Here is a 20290-nt window from a genome sequence, read left to right as displayed (position 1 = left end):
ATTATGCTGCCTCTATGTTATTATTGTTGTTGTTGTCGTCCCCGCTGGCTTGGGATGATGAAGCAGAGGACCGATTTTCTCTGACCCGAAGAAGTATTTGGATTATACATCGCTACTTAAGAGGGGCTCGGATTATACACCGCTGCTCACCTTCCTTCCTCGGCCCGGCGCATTACACCCTCTTTGGATTCCTTGGGTTATGGTGGCACTATCTACTAACTTTCGCCTCCCATGCTGGGGCAACGTCTCAAGAAGTGGTTTTATAATAGTAATACTGGCGGAGTTCATACTAGTCAAATTTTTCACCTAGCCACTTCTTGTCTCCTTTCGGCTTCTCCTTCGTCACTTTGCTCTTCTCCATCGCTTTCCCCTTCTACATCTTCCCTTTTGAAGATGCCATTCCGGGAGGGTCTAGATGAGACTCCCGAGGGGGTTGGGCTTGGAAGATATTGTCTTTGAGGACGCGTGCTTGAGGAGATGATACCGAAGACATCGCCATTAAGGACACACTTTTGGGAATATGCTAGATTCTTAGGCTTTTGTTATATGTACACCCTTCAGCTTTTTTGTTCCTGTGTAAGGATCCACTTGCGAGATTTCGTAATCATATGTAAGGACCCCTTGACGGCCGTTGTAAGCAAATGTTTATGAATATAAAGATATTTTCTTGACTTCTGCCTTTGATACTTGCTGTATTCCTTTATGTTTGCGGAGACTCCGAATGCGCAGTCCTAGTTGTTGTTGCTAATACCGAACCCGAATGGCAGTATTCCTTTCAGCCTTCAGTTGATGAAAACGGCTTCATGCGGGGTCTTTTACGATTCCCTAGATTGAACCTGAATAAGGCCAATAGTCAGGTCGCCTGGACCTTGACTTCGAACAAAATAAGAATAATGTTTTGGGCCTCGGAGTCATGACTTACCAGTTAAGTTCCGTAGTAACCTTTGAGAAGAAATTTGCTCGGGGTCCCGTGGGAGGGGGCTACTTCTGATCTCTTGAGAACAGTCCCCGAGCGAAGACTTGCTCGCATTCGGACCACCCAAAAGTGCGTTTTAGTGTGAATAGCCTTATGGTGCTGTAGATAGATTTTAAAAGAGGGCTTGTCCGATCTTGGTGTACCAACTGGAGGAAGGCGTACCACCTTGGTGTACCACCAACTGGGTGATCCTGGAGGTCGGGTACCACCTTGGTGTTGAGGAAGGCGTCATCAGCTCCCTAGAGCATAGCCTTATTTTTACATAGGTCCTTGGGGTCGGGTACCGCCTCAGGACTAGAGAGGGTATTATCGGCTAGCGTTCCAGATCGGCTTTGATGTAGGAAAATCGTCGCCGTCTTTTCCACATATAATATGGGGCTGTTTCTGCCTTCTCAGGGGTTACCCCATTTTAAGCAGTAGTCATTTTCTTTTTGTGTTAGCTTTTCGGCATTCTGGCATTAACATGCCTGCACATCTTCTTGCATTTTAATTCTCCAACTTTGTGACCGCTACGGCGGCTATGTCGGGGTTTATCCGATAGGGAGGGGAGAGCTCCACCCCCGACCTTCGGGATCGTCAGGGTCTGCTGACTTTGTGGTGTCAATCGATTATGCCTTTCATTGTTATTGTCGAGGACAACGGATACCGAGTATGGATGAGTCGCTTCGCCTAGGTGCAGACTGTTGACATTATACCCTAGGAGCCCGTATCATTTATTGAAGAATGGGGCAATACTTATAAGTGGTGTGTCTCGTGCTTTACCAGTTCTGCCTATGGCGAGAGCTGGTTTCATAGCTGTGTCTTCCTCCCTTCTTCAGTAGTGGTTTCACGGGTGTCGGGCGACGTTCTTAATCTATCGGACTTGGTCCGAGGATTCGGCGGCCAGCTCGACCTTCGAGAAGCGCGAGTGGAAAAATTTGTCCTGGGACAGATGGGAAAAATATCATGGTAAATGTTGCACTATTCCTTCCTTGCTATCGCCTTCCACTTCTTACTGAGTTTTCTATTGTAGGCATCCGACAAGCTTAAGTCCGGACTGCTTCATATGGATCTAGGCTCCGGAAAGCTCTGGATGAGGGTAGGTCGAGGAGAAGGAAGTTGAGTTGACACACTAGCGATGTGAGGCATGCCAGAGCTTGAATTACGAGAGCTACTTGATGGGACAGGTAATTTCTTGTCCCGGGTGGTGTATTCATTTCGCCTTTTAACTTCTCATGTTAACTTTTCGTCTATCCCAGCTGCAGAAAAAGTCGGAGGCTCTGGGGCACCTTAGGGGTGAAGCCGACCGAGTCAGGACTGACTGTGGCGAGCTAAGAGCTCGGGTGCAGGCTCAGGCTTCAGAGAAAGAGGGTGACTTAGCTAAAGTTCCTGCCTTTGAAGCCCAACTTCGCTTAGCTCATGACAATGCTTCAGTTCAAGAAGATATGATTACGAAGTTCGAATCCGAACTTTCGAGGGTTAGGACTGAGATTGTTGATGCTCGGGTTGAAGTAGCGCTGAGCCGGACTAAGGCTGATCATGAGATGGCAATTTATTTGAAGGATGTTACCGACGCCCAAACCGAATTGAAGAGGGTCCTCGATCGTGAAGAGAGGATCAAAGAATATGCTTGTTGTAGATCCCAAAGAAAGGTTCTTGAGGAAATCGGCGGCAGGGGTTTTGTTTTCTGGCGCGAGCGGTGGCGGACGAGCGTGATGCTCGATCATTTTTGTCTGACACCGAGGAGAGTGAAGATGAGGCTGGCAGGCCGTAGACCTCAGGGGCAGGGCATAGACTTTTCCATCTTGTATGTGATTTTTCAGAACGCATTTGTAGATGGAGAGTGCACTTTTTCATGTATGTAAATACAAGAAAACTTGAAGCTTTTATTTCTTATGTACCCCTTTCTGCTCCACTTCTAACCAGGCGGACTAGTTTTGGAGTTGTTGAGAATCCTTAGATTAATGATAAGGCTCCAAGGCTCATTAGGCATTCGGTTGATGCGACTTTTAGCGTAAGCTGGCGTTAGAGTCAACTGTTTCGGGTTTAGTCTCCGAGTCGGGCTTTGAATCAAGCTCATTCGACCCTCAAGCTTTTGTGTCTGCAGGGGCAGGCGACAATGGCTCTTGCGTCTTGCCCTTGGGCATTTTTATTTTAACTATTTTGGGTTCAGCCTCTGAGTCAGGTTTCAACTCGAGCATAGTTGACCCTTAAGTTCTGTGTTTACGTGGACTGGCGACAACTGTTCTTACGCCTAGAGTCGAAGCAACTTTTTATGTATGTGGCCCTGAGGCTCATGAAGCTGACAACAATGGCTCTTACGCTTTGCCCTTAGGCATGTATAGTTAACTATTTTGGATCCGGTCTCCGAATCGGGTTATGACTCGAGCTCACTTTGACCCTCAAGCTTTCAAATTCTTAAGTTGGGGACGATGGCGCTTACGCTTTTGGTCGATGTGACCTTTTAGTGTGTGTGGCCCTGAGGCTCATTAGGCTGGCGACAATGGCTCTTACACTTTTCCCTTAGGCATATGTATGCTTTGTTTTCCTCTCGTTAAGGACTTTTTGAAATGATTTTTCCTAACCCGTCGTCGGTTCGGGAAGAACTTCGATTTCAAGTCGTTTGCGGCGATGTTCGAGCACCTCGGAAGGTATAGCTCGTAGGCTGAGTAGCTAAAAGCCTTGTGATTTGGAGCTGATATGGTCGAAGCGTTTGCCTGTCGAGGGTAGCCTATTTAACCGGTTCTTTTCAAAGTAGGTTCGAAGTAATGGCCTATGATTTTAGAGTGACGGTTTGGCGTCCCCGAGTCGCATTAATTCGACTGGTGCAGCCGTATGACCATAGTCGTTTGTGTTTGGCCGGAGCCATTTTTGATCCCGAGTATGGTAGTTTAGGCATCTACATCGAGGGTATGACCTTTTGGGAGTCTTACAAATGCGACATATAGCCGAAACTTCGGGATTGATTTATGCCTATAGTAAGGTCTTACAAAAATTTCATGCATGTTGAAGTCTTACAATTTTGTTGATACTTGGTATAAGTGTAATTCATTCCTTGTTTGAGGTCTTACAGTATTTTCATGCCTGTTGAGGTCTTGCAATTTTTCCATGCCATTGAGGTCTTAAAATTTTTTCATGCCATTGGGATTTTATAATTTTCTCAAGCCATTGAGGTCTTACAAATTATTCATGTTGTTGAGGTCTTACAGATTTTTCATGTCGTTGAGGTCTTACAAATTTTTCATGCTGTTGAGGTCTTATGGATTTTTCATGCCGTTAAGGTCTTACAGATGTAGCTGCTGCCTTATGTAGGTCTTACGGGAACGAGTCTGCCCGCTCAGGGTCTTATGGCCCCGTGTTTTGGTGAGTCAATGGAGATGGCATTTTGACGGCAGTCCCCAAGTCGTTTAGAGTTTCTTGACTCGGGAGCCATTCTTCGTAAACTTTGCATTGCCTCGTCGAGGTCTTGCAATTTCGGAGATCCCGACCCTGAGGTCGTGTGTTTTTCTTTTGAGATTTCGACGATAGTCCCCGAGCACTCGAGGTACCTTCAATGTTGGAGATGTTTAGCGATTTCCGTGTTGCCTTACCTGAGGGCTTGTGATTTCGGAGTCTCGACCCGGAGGTCATCTAAGTGTTGAATTGTTGACGCCACTACCCGAGTGTTCGGGACATTTTCCGGTGAAGGAATTGTTGCCTTATCTTGCGAGGTGTTTTGACAAAAGATATTCTTCGATTATTTGGTACAAGAGTACATGTATTCGCCGACGGGAGCCTGGCTATATGGAAACGGTTCGTTTGACCGTTCGACCTGGTACATTACTTTCCTATAGAGACCCCATTTGGCGTTTCATGACTTTTTCGAGCGGGTGGCTTCCTGGGGGAATGCCCCCAGCGTTCAAGGTTGACTGCAAAAAAGGTCTCGAGCATTTGTTGAGTTTCCCTTAGGTATCATGCAGATGTTGCCTCGTTAAAAACCTTACCGGTAAACCCCTTCTTTCGGGATAAAAACTCGATCGAAGGAATATAGTGCAACAAATGCTTTAAAACCTTAAGGTCTTAGAGCAGGGTTAGCGTTCTGACCGCTCCGATCGGGTTCCTGCATAAGGGTTAGTCTAAAATACGAAATGAAAAGGGAGAAGGTCGTACCTTAAAGTGAGATAAGCCAGTGATGCCTTGAGGATCAATATGTTTCAATCATGAGGATTGATATGTTACAATCACTCGAGGTGAGGACACGGTAGGGTCCTTTATTTCGTTTAATCATATTTGATCGAGGGTGAGGCTTGATTACCCTTTGGCTCATTTGAGGGTGGAGGTGCGAGCGTTGGTGCCACTTCGTATACTGCGAACATTTCTCTTGACGCATGTTGTTCCCCGTAGACAGTTTTAATTCCGTCCTTTGTTGGGAATTTTATCATATGGTGAAGAGTGGACGGTACCGATCTCATGCAGTGTATCCACGGCTATCCGAATAAGGCGTTATACCTCATGTCTCCTTCGATGACATGGAATTTGGCTTCTTGCATCGTGCCGTCCACGGTGACCGGAAGGATGATATCTCCTTTCATTGTTTCACTTGCCATGTTGAATCCATTGAGGACTCGAGTGGCGGGCACAATTTGGTTGAGAAATCTGAGCTGCTCTATCACCCTCGACCTGACAATATTGGCCGAGCTACCTGGATCCACGAGTACACATTTTATTTGAAAAGAATTTACAAATAAAGAGATTACCAGTGCGTCATTGTGAAGTTGAGACAAGGTCTCCGTGTCTTCTTCACTGAAGGTGAGGGCGTCGTCAGGAATATATCCCCGGGTCCGCTTTTCTGTGGTGATGGATATTTTTGTTCTTCTCATCATGGGTTCCTGCGGGGCATTGATGCCCCTATGATTATGTGGATGACATGTTGTGGCTCATTTGCCTCGTTCTTCTTGGTCGCCTCTCTTTCCCGGAACTGATTTTGGGCTTGATTGCTAAGGAATTCCCGGAGATACCCTTTATTAAGTAGTCAAGCTACCTCTTCTCGTAGCTGATGACAATCCTTGGTCCTATGGCCGTGCGTGTTGTGAAAGTCGCACCTTAAGATGTGATTTCTTTGTGAAGGATCCGATTGTATAGGCCTAGACCACTTGGCGTCTCTGATTTTGCTGATGGTAAACACGATGTTCGATACATCGATGTTGAAGTTGTATTCCGATAAGTGAGGTGCACCCGTTGGCCCTACGTTCCTATCAAATTTGGCCCTTCTATCCTCGGTATATGGTTGATATCTATCTTTCTTTAGTTTTGGTTCCTTTTCCAGGAGCCTGCTTGGGTATACTGATCCCGATGGGGCTCCCAATTGGTCATCCTCGTCCCTGATTTTCGATTGTTACCGGTTGTGGACGTCTGACCAGGTCACAGCTGGGTACTCGATCAAATTCTGTTTCAGCTGTTTTGAAGCCATCGAGTTTCGTTCATTTAGACCTTGAGTGAAAGCCTGTACTGCCCAGTCGTCGGGGACTGGTGGTAGCTCCATCCGTTCCATTTGAAAGCGAGACACAAATTCCCGCAGCATTTCGTTCTCTCTTTGTTTAATTTTGAAAACGTCAGACTTCCTCGTTGCTACTTTGATGGCACCGGCGTGTGCCTTCAAAAGGAGTCTGCTAGCATAGCGAATGAATCTATGGAGTTTGGAGCCAAGCTGTGATACCACATCATGGCCCCCTTCGAGAGTGTTTCCCTAAACTTTTTCAGCAATACGGACTCGATCTCATCATTCTTTATGTCGTTGCCCTTTACTACGCAAGTGTAGGCGGTAATGTGTTCATTGGGGTCTGATGTCCCGTTGTACTTTGGGAGCTCTAGCGTTCTGAATCTCTTAGGAATGGGTTTCGGGGCTTCTTCTTTAGGGAACGACCTTTGTATGAACTTCTTCGAATCCACACTTTTCAAGACCGGGGGCGCGCCCGGGATATGGTCGACCTTGGAGTTATAGGTCTTGACCTTCTTATCGTTGACTGCTATCATTTTCTCACTGGATTCGATCCTTTTGGTGAGGTCGTCGATCATTTTCACGATGGCAAGGTCAACTATCGATCCGTTGTTGCTCGATCTCTCCGGTACCTGTTCGGCCAGGGGAATAGTTTCCGGTGCTACTGTGCTGGGAGTCTTCGGGTGGCTTTGTAGCTGAGCGACAGCCAGCTGTTGTGCCTGCTAGGGTCTTTTGGGCTTCCTATTGGTCGCCATATCATATGCTCCTGTCGGTGTGTGAGGTTTCGCCGACCTGTTGTGCATCTTGCGAACCCGCATCCGCTGGAATTGGCCCATGTGAGTTATCGGGGTTCTGTGGTGGCGTGCCAATAACTAGAAAGGCCACACCATTTTCTCCGTGGTTCTCAAGGTTGTCGTTCTCAACTCTGTTCACTGAGCCAGACATTTCGATCTTAAATTGAAGATCTTGGACAAAAAAAAGTGTGAAAGATAACTTGCGTTATGTAATGAAACCGGCAACAAAATAATCACTATTATTTTAAGCCCCACGGTGGGCGCCAAACTGTTTACTGTGAAAATGGTAATAATAATTAAATTTGTTGATGGAACTCTAAAAATACGTGATCTATTTTTATGCTAGTTGTTAGAGCAGTTGATGCTGGATATGTGAAGTTTAACGACTAAATACAAACTAAAACATAGTTGTAATCAAACTGAAGGTCGGGCCTCGGACTGACCGATGATGAGCCTCGAGGTCGATGCCTGAGCTCAAGCTCGAGCTATCGGGGGTAACCGGGAAGGGACTAACAGTTAGAATATATTTAAAGGAGGCTCTTATGGATGATATCAAGCAATAAATGAAGAACAAGTATGAAAGTAGTAAGCAATAACGATAGCGTCGAGAATATATGTTAGAGAGAAAAGAGAGAGTTGTTATTGATCTTGTGTGAAATAGTTGGAGTAATTGCCTTCAAAGTGCCAACGATTCCCCTTATATAAGAGGGGGAATCCAAACATAATACAAGATGTATTAAATGATAAAGGAAGAGGGATGGGACAACTAACTTGCTTCATGGCGTGGATGTAGACTAGCTTGGTAGACTTAACCGGCCTCAAATGCATTCTTCGGAAGCCTCCCATGCCCATCGGGGTCTCGGTTAACATTATCCCTAGGCTGGGTGTCGATAGATCTTGAGGGAGGTACCCGTCCCATGGTCTCGAGCCTCCGAGGCGATCTCCTGAAGTACCTTATCAACGAGAAATTGGTCCCCCCGATTTCGCCGTACACAAAACTTTACTATGAAAGATGGAGAAACCATTCAGGAGATATACACAAGGTTCACTACACTGACAAATAAACTAAAATCTCTTGGCATGACTATTCCTGAAGAAGAAAGAGTTGAGAAGATAATCACTAGGGTTTTGCCAATTACTTGGGAAAGCAAGATCACTGCCATCCAGGAATCAAAGAATATTATTACTCTCCCTCTAGATTAATTGATTAAAAATCTCACTACCTTTGAACTTAGGAGACAAACCATGAAAATGAATGTACCTAAGAAGGAAAGTTTGGCACTTAGAATCACTGAAGGTTCTAATCTAGAAGGTGATGATATGGCAATGATCACTAAAGACTTCAAGAAGTAGCTAAGGAGAGGAAAGAGTTTTTCAAGAAGTGGAAGCTACAACAAAACAAGATCTCTAGAGAAGCAAACCAATAATGGCTGCTACAAGTATGGAAAGACTGATCACATCATCAAAAACTATCCTTTTGTGAGAGATTGAATGGAAGAAGGAAAGAGTTGAACGAAGGAATAGGAAGAAGAAACAGGTTTATCCCAATAAAGGAAACAACAACGGATCAACTAAGGCTATGGTTGCTTCTTGGGGAGAAAGCTCAAATGATGATGATGATGAACGAGCACTAGTAGCTATGGGAGAGTCTGATAAAGAAATTCAGGCAAGTGTCTTTCATCTCAAAGACAAGACTAATTTTTTGTCTCAAGAAAGATTATTTAAACTATTACTTGAGCTAAATGATGAATTTGAGGATAGAAAAATAACAACTGTCAAAAGAATGTGTCATTTTGAAAGCTAAGTGCAAAAACTGGAACTTATGGCTTGTGAAACGCAAAGTGAAAATAATGTGTTGAAGAACCAGGTTCATGCACTCAATAAAACTTTTGTAGAACTTAGATCTAAAAATCTAAAATTAAAATTAGGAACAGGTAAAAAGATAGCTAGTGACACACAACTCAATCTAGAAGAGAATTTATGTAAATGGAACAAGTCTTCTGATGCACTTTCATGGCTACAAGAACACCATAGTAGCAACAGAAGAAGACTTGGCTTTGGGAACTCTGCACCAAAGTGGGATCCTAAAAGCAAGTATCTCATACTCCCTGAGAACAAGATTTGCATACAATGCGGTAATACTGGTCACTATAAGAGTGAATGTACTGCAAAAGCAAAGGCAAATCAGAAGAAAAAAGATTTTGTTTTAGGGAAGAATACACTGCCAAGTTGGGCTAAAAAGAATTTGATTCATCCTTATTCTTATAGAAAGGGATCCAAACTAGTTTAGATTGCTAAGACTAACCCCATGATTTCTTTTTACAATTCCAAGTGAAGGGGAGCAGCCAAATATGGTACATGGATAGTGGCTGCTCAAAGCACATGACAGGAAGCAAGAACCAGTTCCTTTTACTTGAGGACCTTAAAAGAGGTAATATCTCCTTTGGAAATGGAAAGAAAGGTGAGATCATTAGGGTTGGAAAGGTAGTTAAGACTAATTCTCATTCTATTGAGAATGTCTACTTGATAGATGGACTAAAGTATAGTCTAATAAGTGTAGCGCAACGGTATGATAGAGGTGGCATGGTAGCATTTACCTCTACAAAATGCTTTGTGATTAATCTTACCACCGACAAGATAGTTTTGTAGGGAAAAAGAGCGAATAACATATATGTGGTGGATCTGTCCACACTATCAGACAATGAACTCACTTGCTTAAGTGTGTTGGACAATGATCCCCTCCTTAGGCATAAGAGACTTGGACATGCCAGTCTAAGCCAACTCAACAAACTAGTCTCCAAGGACTTGGTGATAGGGTTTCCTAACATTAAATTTAAGGAAGATAAAGTTTGTGTGGCATGTGCAAAATGGAAGCAGGTAAGATCCTCTTTCAAAAGAAAGAAAATGGTAAGTACTACCAGGACGATGGAACTGGTCCATATGGATCTATATGGACCAATGAGAACAATGAGCAGAGGAGGTAAGAGATGCGCTATGGTGCTTGTTGATGATTACTCTAGGTTTACTTGGACACTATTTTTAACATCTAAATATGAAACATTTGATATGTTCACTTCATTTGTTAGAAAAACTCAGAAACAACTAGATAATCAACTTTCATCAATTTTGTCTAATCATGGTACTGAATTTGAGAATGCCAAATTTTACTGAATTTTGTGATGAGCATGACATAGATCATAATTTTTCTGCTCCTAGAACTCTACAACAAAATGGAGTAGTTGAAAGAAACAATAGGACATTGGAGAAAATAGCTAAGACTATGCTACTTGCTAGTAAATTGCCCCATAGCTTCTGGATAGAAGCTGTGAACACTGCATGCTACATCATAAATAGGTGCATGACTAGACCTCTTTTTAAGAAGACTTCGTATGAGTTACTTAAAGGGAGAAAACCAAATATATCCCCCCTTAGGGCATTTGGATGCAAGTTCTTTGTGCATAATAATGGAAAAGACTCTCTAAGTAAGTTTGATCCCAAAAGTGATGAGGGAGTATTCTTGGGATATTTTTCACATAGTAAAGCTTATAAGATTTATAACAAAAGAATAATGTGTGTAGAAGAAAGTGTACATGTTTTTGATGAAACTATTATTCTTTCTGAGAGGCATGAACAAGATGATGAATCAATCGGGCCAGTAAGAAACTCAAATGAAACTATAGGCCATCCCGAAGCTGTACCAAAGGAAGGAACATGTAATGGAACATATCTTTCTACCTAGGGCAACCTGATAGGGGAACTGAATAGAGAAGAACTGATCCTCAAACCTTGAAGGAACCTGTCATGAACATGTTCCTCAGCAACAAAACATTGAAGGAACATCTAGGGGAAACTAGCTGGTTGTGAAGCCTTACAAGTATCAAAGCTCGCATCCCGTTGGGAACATAATCACTGATCCAACCTCTGGAATCAAAACCATGTCTTCTTTGAAGAACCTCTGTGCTTTTGATGCATTTTATCTCTTATTAAATCTACAAATGTTTCTGAGGTTTTGGAGGATGCAGACTGGGTGGATGCGATGCAAGATGAACTTAAACAATATGAAAGAAGTCAAGTTTGGCATCTGGTACCAAGATCCAAGGATAGATCAGTAATTGGCACTAAATGGGTCTTTAGAAACAAACTTGATAAAGATGGAACTTTTACAAGGAACAAATCAAGATTGGTTGTTCAAAGATATAGTCAAGTGGAGGGCATAGACTATAATGAGACTTTTGCTCCAGTTGTAAGATTGGAAGTAATTAGACACCTTATAGCCTTTTCTGCTTACATGGAATTTACTCTCCATAACATGTATGTAAAAAGTGACTTCCTCAATGGCTATCTAAAGGAAGAAGTGTTTGTCAAGAAACCTCTCGGCTTTGAAAGCAAGGAATGTCCTGATCATGTGTACAAACTTGACATGGCACTTTATGGGCTCAAGCAAGCTCCAAGAGCTTGGTATGAAAGACTGTCTAAGTTCTTGCTTGAGCATGGCTACAAAAGAGGTAAAATTGACAATACTTTGTTCTTGAATAAAAAAGGTAAATATCTCTTGGTAGTTCAGATATATGATGATGATATAATCTTTGGAGCAACTACATATAGGTTAAGCTAATGGGGAGTGAATTTGAAATGAGTATGATGGGTGAGCTTAATTATTTTTGGCTTACAAATTAAATAAAATTGAAATGGAACTATGATCCATTGGTAGAGTATGTAAAGGAGTTTCTTAAAAGGTTTTAAATGGAAGATTCTAAAGAAATTGACACTCCGATAACAACTGCCATGAAATAGGATATAGATAAACCTGGTTCATCTGTTGATCAGAAGATATACAGGGGAATGATTGGCTTTTTGTTATATCACACTGCTAGTAGACCTGCCATTGTTTTCAGTATAGGCTTTGTGCTAGATTTCAGGCAAATCCAAAGGAGTCTCACTTGACTGCTGTTAGAAGGATCATGAGATACCTAAAAGGCACCACTGATCTCTGCCTATAGTATCCAAAAAGTAATAATTTCACCTTAGTAGAGTATGCTGATGTTGATTATGCAGGTTTTCGTATGAATAGAAAGAGAAATTTAGGTATGACACACTTTCTTGGCGCATGCCTTGCGTCTTGGGCCACCAAAAAGCAAAATTATGTGGACTTGTCTATTGGTGAAGCTGAGTATGTTATTGTTGCCTCATGTTGTGCTCAATTGTTTTGGATCAAACCACAATTAATGGACTTCGGAATTTATGTAGGTTGTATTCCCAACTTTTGTGATAACACCAGTGCAGTTGGTATGACCAAGAACCCAGTTCATCACAAAACAACTAAGCACATAGATGTTAGACATCACTTTCTTAGGGACAACTATGAGAAAGGTTTGATTACTGTGGAATTCAGTGTTACTGACAAGTAAATAGCTAACATCTTCACAAAAACTCTACGTAGAGATCACTTTGAAAGGAACAGGTTAGAATCATGGATGATGAAGATCACCTAAAAAGGAACCAAATCTAACTCACACTTTCATTAGCATACTCTTGTGCTAGTGCTAAAATGAATCACTAATCTCTAATGATATTATCTTTATTTTCTTGGAAAATTCAGACTTACACAAGATAATTCTCAATAAAGAACCTGGTTCATTGAGATTACATGGTATGTACTCTCCACTCCGCATATTTTGAAATAATTGTATTTGGATCATGATAAAAAAGGAGTCCCATTTATTCCAATCTCCCTCAAGTTTATTCGTTACAAATGAACCAGCTTCACCAGAAAGGAGTCTCACGCACCATAATTTCCTAGATTCTAGGAAAGATTCCAACGCCCATTCAAACTAACTTATCCAGTTTTATTAGGCTTCAGAACTTCAAAAAGAAACTATTACCCACTCCAACTCTCCCTCTTTAAATTGATTAGCTCTTAACCATTTCCTCATTTCTAATCTTTCAAGAAACAAAAATTCTCTCTATCTTCTCTTATCTCTTCTACACACATATCTCCTCTACACACATCAATGGCAAACCCATATGAAGATCATTCTTCACCACCCAAAGAATCATCACCTACACCTTCGACCACACCTTCAACCACACCTACCTCCAAAAAAGGGTGATTCAAAATGCTTGCTCGTAAGACAGTCGTTGGCAGTGAACAAATCAAGAAAGTAAACAAGCAATTAAAAGAAAGCCAAGAAAGTAAATGAGCAATTGAAAGCAAGCCAAGCAGAGGAATCTCGAAAATTAGAAGAATCCTTCAAGTTTGATGGTAGGCTGGAATCACGTATTTTAGTTATAGTTAGCACTCTAATTACCACAATGTACTTGTGTTTGATCTTGAATGTTAGTGTGTTGAACTTATTATGTATTTTATACCTTGTAGGAAGTGATTTTGAATTAAAAAGATATTTCGGAGCTAAATTGAGCATGTTGGAGCTTTGAAGTCTGAGTAAAAGCCCAAGGGATTAAATCGAGATCGCGTTCGGAGGTTGAGAGCCAATTCTGGATACCAAAAAGGGACAAAAATGATCCACTCTATAAAATATGAACTGTCGTGCCACATAGGGTGGCACATGGGGCGGCGCGGTAATGTGTTGGTGCTGCTGTCCATCAAATCTTGCTCTCTAAACTTTTCCACTAATGCCCCACATGGGGCGCCTGTGTGATTTTCTCAAAGTACTGTCATGTTTCGGCTTGGAAAAGGTAATTTTGTATGAGCCCACTCCTACAAGGTATAAATATATCAAAAAGATGTTTTTGAAAGGACTTTTGACCTTGGAAGCTTTGGGAGAGCATTGGAGGCTACAAAACATGGCATTTCATCATCTTTCCATCAATTCAATACGGGAGTTTGGATTGTAACGTTAGCTTGATGTTTTCTCATTCTTTAATTATATTTGTGATGACTTCTTCCATGATTATGGAGTAGTTTCCTTAGGGTTTGACAGATATGGTGTTTTGATAAATATTTGTGGATTTTAACTCTAGTTCTTCACTTGAATTTTTTTATGGAGCTTTGAATTGTTGCGATATTAATCACTGGTCTATTTAATCGAAATTGGAATATTTTGGTGATTATCATTACATTATTCTATTTGATTTAATTCATTGATTATCTTAAGTAATCGAAAGAGCTTGTTGAACTGTTTATTAAATCAAGATAGGAGAATATTCGAAAGACGTTTTCCTAAAGGCTAGTCCATTAATGCATGCTTGCATACTTTCACAATGCTTATATTAGTTCACCTCGTAGAGTTAAGATTTAATCAAGAGAGGAGTCTTGAATACACGTTTGAACTAATCATCGAGTGAATTCTTGTGAATCATTAGAATGTTAGAGTGAATTAAACTAGAGTTAGATCCCAAATAACTGTCTTGCACCTATCCTGTCAAATCCTTATTCCTCACATTGATAAGAAACCAACTCTGCAAATCTCCAATTTCTTGCTGTCAATTGTCAATTGCTTTATTTTAGTAGTTAAACTTAGTTCATAATCATTTAACTCAAGTGTTGATCCTCCCGAATAGCAATTAACCTAGAAATTACTCGAGCATTGTTTAAATCCAATCCCTGTGGAGACGAAATTTTACTATATTATCTTTGATTAGCGAGCATCAATTTCATGTTTTGTTTTGCGTTCATCAAATTTTGGCGCCGTTGCCGGGGAATGGCAATCAATAGTGTTCAAAATAGTTTTTACTGCTAATTTAGGAATTTATTTCATTTTGTTCTTTATGGGTTTCTCTTCCATGTGCAGGCAATAGGTTAAGTTTGTGGTGTATGACTCAACTTCTTCAAAAGAAGTAATAACCTACAAACCGAAGTTGGAAAAACACCTGCGACAATTGAGGAAAGAGAAAGAGCTCACTGGAAATTTCTTGGGGCAACCTTTAACCCAAGAACACATGGCTAATAATGGTGATGACGCGGTAAATTTAGTTACAAGAGAGGCAGCACAACATAGAGAAAAAGCTGCAAGGATAGCAGCTGAGGTAGCCCGTAGAGCTATTGAGGAGACCGTCGAAGATAATGGGTGTTGAAGATTCAATCTAAATCGACCCTTAATTGAAGACCAATTCGAGAATGCGGTACCCATTCCTGGTAGAGCATTGGATGATTATATCAGACCATCCTACAATCAGGGGCTGTCTAGTGTCAGACCTCCACCAGTAGCAGCGAATAATTTTGAGTTGAAGTAAGTCTTGCTTCAAACTATCCAGAACAATTGTGTCTTCAGAGGGAGGGTGAATGAAGATCCTAACACTCACTTGATGGATTTTGAGGAAATCATGAACACCTTCCAGTATAATAGAGTGTCAAAAGATGTAGTATACTTAAGGGCATTCCTCTTTTTCACTAAAGGATTACGTGAAACACTAGCTTCGTAGCTTACCAGCAGGGTCGATCAGGACATGAGAAGATATGACTAGAAAGTTTTTTGACAAATACTTCTCAGCTGCAAAAACAATGAAGTTCAAAAGGGAAATTCACAACTTCTGCCATATGGACACTGAGACAGTCTTCGAGGCTTGAGAAAGATTTAAGGAGATAGTGAGGAAGTGTCAGCATAATGGGATTGAATTGTGGATAAAACTCCAAGACTTTTGGGATGGACTGACATTGATAACTACGTATTCTAGCCTATCTTATGCTCTCTTTTGCTTAGGTTTTGGGTTAAAAATGTGTAAAAGTATTCCCGGAAACTAACTTATTGTGCTTGTTTGCAAGGTTTGGTCAAAATAAAACAAGAAAGTCATAACCAGCTCATAAAGGAGTTAAACCTGCACAAGTTTAAAGCTGAGCTAAAAGCTCTGACTGTGATGAAATAGTGCGGCCTCAGAAGGTCCACCACTAAGGCAACATTAATTATGCTTTCAGCGGAATTGGGGTTCAGAAAAGGCAATTTTGGCACAACAGACACAGCTGACCGTGGTGAAATAGCGGCAGCAGAATTACTTGACGCGGCTGCGGTCCAAAATTTGCTGAGGGAGAAATTGAGAATCAGAGGACTAGAGATTTGAGCTCAAATGAAGAGCGCGGTTCGCGAACATATTTCGCGGCCGCGGTTGAAGACAATGCTGAGGCAGTTGCTTTTCCGCTCCCAGCAGAATCAAGTCCAGACCAAGCTCAAAAGAGAAGAAATGCGGTCCGCGCTTGCTTTTGCGCGGTCGCGGAAGTCCAAGCGCTGAGGTGCTTAGTATTGCAGTAACAGTGGAACCTCCGTAGGAGTATTTTTGTCTAGTAATTTCATCTGTGTATAAATAGATCTTTTTCAAAATTTTAGGTGACCTTTTGTATTGAGGAGCTCGTGAACCGCCGTACTTAGCTATTTTGAGTAATTTTAGAGTTTCTTTAGCTATTATTCTTAGATTTTATCTTTGTAATCAACTTTTATGGCTTATATTTCATATCCATCGTTTATTTCTACCTTTATTATGAGTAGCTAAACTCATTAGCTAGGGTTGTGACTCAACCCTAGTGTGGGTATTTAATGGGTCTTCTACTTTAGGGCTTAATTGTTTATGGGTTAGTGATATTTAGCTTGATTCATGCTTTAATCGTAGAATTGGTGGTTGCAAACACTGATTCGTGCCTTTATGACTTAGACTATTCTTGAGAAAGAGAGACTAAGTCTAGAAAAATTAGGCTAACAAGGAATTGAGGTGCACTCAAGAGATTGATAGCCCCAATTAAAGGGTTAAACCTAGAGATAGTAATACCTGACTTGAGCCAATTTTACTTGTATTGTTTGAACACCCAATTGGCGTTGAGAAAGCCAATTAGGGCAAAGTCACTCAAATTACCGAGAGGTATAGAGTGACTAATTATGTGTAATGGTTATATCACGACTCCAATTATAACAAGCTTGTCCTAAATTTTAGATCCCATTAGATACTTGCCTAGGTGTAAGCCACTTCCCTAGTGCTTTTTATCACTTGAGAAAACCCTCATAAAAATACTGTACTTAGCTTATTTTCAGCAATCCTTAGCATTAAAATTAGAATATTATCAAATCCAAACATGATTAGAAGTGCAATTAAAAGCAACACACATAGCTAGATTGGATAGAAACCCAACTCCAAACCAATATTGACTCCCTGTGGAAATCGATCCCAACCCTTCAGGTAAAAGCTGCATCGATCACTCCTCGCCATTCTATAGTGGTGTAGGGTTGGAGCCAATCACTTTTTGACGCCGTTGTCAGGGACTTAAACGGTTTTGGCTATCTATCTGACTAGTTGTGTGTCTTATTTTTCTTTCCTTCTATTTTACTAACTTGTGTGAGTTAATCGATTCAGGTATAAAATGGAAAATAATGATCCCAACGGCAATATTATCCCGGAGGAGGGGGTGGATGATAATGGTGAAGATGAGGTGCCTCAAGGTCAAAGTAGAGGCCGCCAGGACAATGAAAATATTCCAGACCCTACCCCAGCTCCTCCACGAGTGGCTCCTCGGGTGCTTCCAAATGAAGGTTACGCAATTGCGATTGTCCCACCCCGGATCCGGACAAGCAATTTCCAGATTACAAATGTCATGTTGACCTTATTAGAGCAAAGAGTATACTTCATAGGCGCTCCTCATCAGAATGCATAAACATCTAAAGGACTTTGTGGATACCTGCTGGGGTAGCAAACAAACAAATGTGTCGGAGGATGCATTAAGACTGAGATTGTTCCATTTTTCACTTAAAGGGAAAGCTTTGAATTGGCTCGAAAGACTCCCCAACTATTCTATCACTACGTGGGATGAGTTGGCTGACAAGTTTATAGCCATATTTTTCTCACCGGGACATATGGCTACATTAAGGGATGAGACCTTAACATTTAAACAGTAACCAAATGAACCCCTTTATGAAATCTTGGATAGATATAGAACTATGGCCAAGGAATTCCCCAACAATGATATGACTGAAGCAATGATCCAACAGACATTTTATCAAGATATAAACACGGCAAATTAATGTGTGGTAAACCAGCTGGCAGGGGGTAGCTTTATGAAGCTGTCATATGTCGAGGTTTGTGACATTTTTGATGACAGATGGCTGACACTTCCTTAGCCTGGTAGAGTCCGGCGAATGTTCCTTAGGGGGATCCCCATGTATTAAATCTTCACAAGGAACTTCAAGACCATAGACAAGCCATAGCTGAGTTGACAACAACCATGAACCAGTTAGCCAAAGCACAACTTTAGTAGATTCAAGGACCAAAGCAAGTAAACGCAATGAAAGGTGTTAATTTATTCGTAAAAAAGAGGAGACAGTCTAGTCAACAAATGCAAAATAATCAAGATCAATTTGAGCAAGGTAGAAGTGGTTACAACCAAGATGATGGTTATAACGAGCAATGTGAAGAGGTTTTGTATGCCAACAACTATCAAGGACAAAGAGGTAATGCTCCAAATCAACAATGGAGATCGCAAGGGAATAATCAGAATTGGGGCAACCAAGGCCAAGGAAATTGGAACAATAACAACAAAAACTCCAACAATTAGGGGAAAAACAACCATAATTGGGGCAACAACAACAACCAAAAGAGTTGGAATAATGGTAATCAAGGTAACCGAGGGCTGGGTTTTCAAAGGCCTCCAATGTTTCAACAACCAAACAATCCACCTCTGTTTCCTTCCCAAGGTCCTAGCTCATCAAACAATAAGATGGGAAGGATTGAGTCAATGTTTTAGCAAATGATGAAAACAAACACCGACTCCGATGCCCAATTGGCATCACATAATACTTCTATCCGCAATATAGAGGTCCAACTTGGTCTGATTTCGCAAGCTTTGAACACTCAGCCTAAGGGGGCACTACCTAGTGACACAGTAGTAAACCCGAAGGGAGGTAACAATAACGGCCATGCAATGGTGGTAACCACAAGGAGCGGTAGACGTGGTGAAGCAAGTACCTCCAAGCAAAAGGAAGTTGTGAATGATGATGTTGAAGTGAAAAATTATGATGATCCTATAGTTCTTGAGCAAGAGAGTGAAAAGACGTTGGATGGTGAGGTGAGAATTGATATTTATGACAATAAGGAGGAGACTTAAAATGACGTGAATCCGTCTAGGGAACACGTGATAGACATAGTGGAAACGGTAATGCCTAAAGCAAAGGCTCCTTTGCCAAGGCCTCCTCCACCTTACACTCAAAGACTTGCAAATATTAAGAATGAAAACCAGTTCAAAAGGTTTATTGAGATGATGAAAAGTTTGTCGATCAATGTGCCCTTAGTGGAAGCTCTTAAGCAAATGCCGAGATATGCCAAGTTTATGAAAGACTTGGTAACTAAAAAGAGATCTATGGATTGTGAGACCATCAAAATGACTCATCAAGTGAGTGCTATTATGCACTCAATGGCTCCAAAGCTTGAAGATCCTGACGCATTTACTATTCCATATACCATTGGGAGTGCGGATTTTGCAAAGGCTTTGTGTTATTTGGGAGCAAGTATAAATTTGATGCCTTACTCCGTATTCAAAAATCTGGGTATTGGTCAACCGAGAGCTACTTTAATGAGATTGCAAATGGTCGATAGAACAATGAAGAGGCCGCTTGGTATTATTGATGATGTTCTTGTTCGGGTGGACAAGTTTATTTTGCTTGCTGATTTTGTGATTCTCGATTGCGAAGTCGACTATGAGGTACCAATAATATTGGAAAGGCCTTTCCTTGTAACAGGGAAGGCATTGTTTGATGTGGAAGTAGGGGAGCTCACCTTTCGGGTGGGTGAGAAAAAGTTGCCTTCCATATGTACAAATCAATGAGGCAGCCGAATAGTACTGAGGTTTGTTCTTTTGTGGATCTGGTGACAAAAGTGATTGTTGATGACACGAGTGTCATGATCAATGTGGAGGATCCTTTGGAAGTGGTATTGTTGAACAATGATGTGACCAAGGATGAAGGCTTGGTAGAGTGTGTTAATGCCTTGCACGGAATGGGTTCTTACTCCTATGAGCCCCATAAACTCTCCTTGGATCTTGAGAACAGAAAGACTCCACCAACAAAGTCCTCCATCGAGGAACCTCCTATGTTGGAGTTGAATCCTTTGCCTCCACACCTCAGGTATGAATTCTTG

General features: G+C 41.5%; 1 protein-coding gene across 1 annotated transcript; it reads left to right on the top strand.

The window, feature by feature from the left end:
• The first annotated feature begins 19313 nt into the window (after positions 1–19313).
• On the top strand, positions 19314–19979 carry LOC138872752 (uncharacterized). The gene has a single exon (XM_070151170.1). The coding sequence runs from the start codon at positions 19314–19316 to the stop codon at positions 19977–19979; it is 666 nt and encodes a 221-aa protein (XP_070007271.1).
• Positions 19980–20290: the final 311 nt, after the last annotated feature.

The sequence above is a fragment of the Nicotiana sylvestris genome, chromosome 7, assembly GCF_000393655.2.
Source record: "Nicotiana sylvestris chromosome 7, ASM39365v2, whole genome shotgun sequence".
Taxonomy (NCBI): Eukaryota; Viridiplantae; Streptophyta; class Magnoliopsida; order Solanales; family Solanaceae; genus Nicotiana; species Nicotiana sylvestris.
The sequence above is the reverse complement of the archived record's forward strand: the minus strand, read 5'-3'. Positions and strand labels throughout refer to the sequence as shown.

Bases quoted from the DNA above. Each gene is read 5' to 3' on its own strand.
- LOC138872752 (XM_070151170.1), top strand. From the start codon at position 19,314: ATGCCTAAAGCAAAGGCTCCTTTGCCAAGGCCTCCTCCACCTTACACT.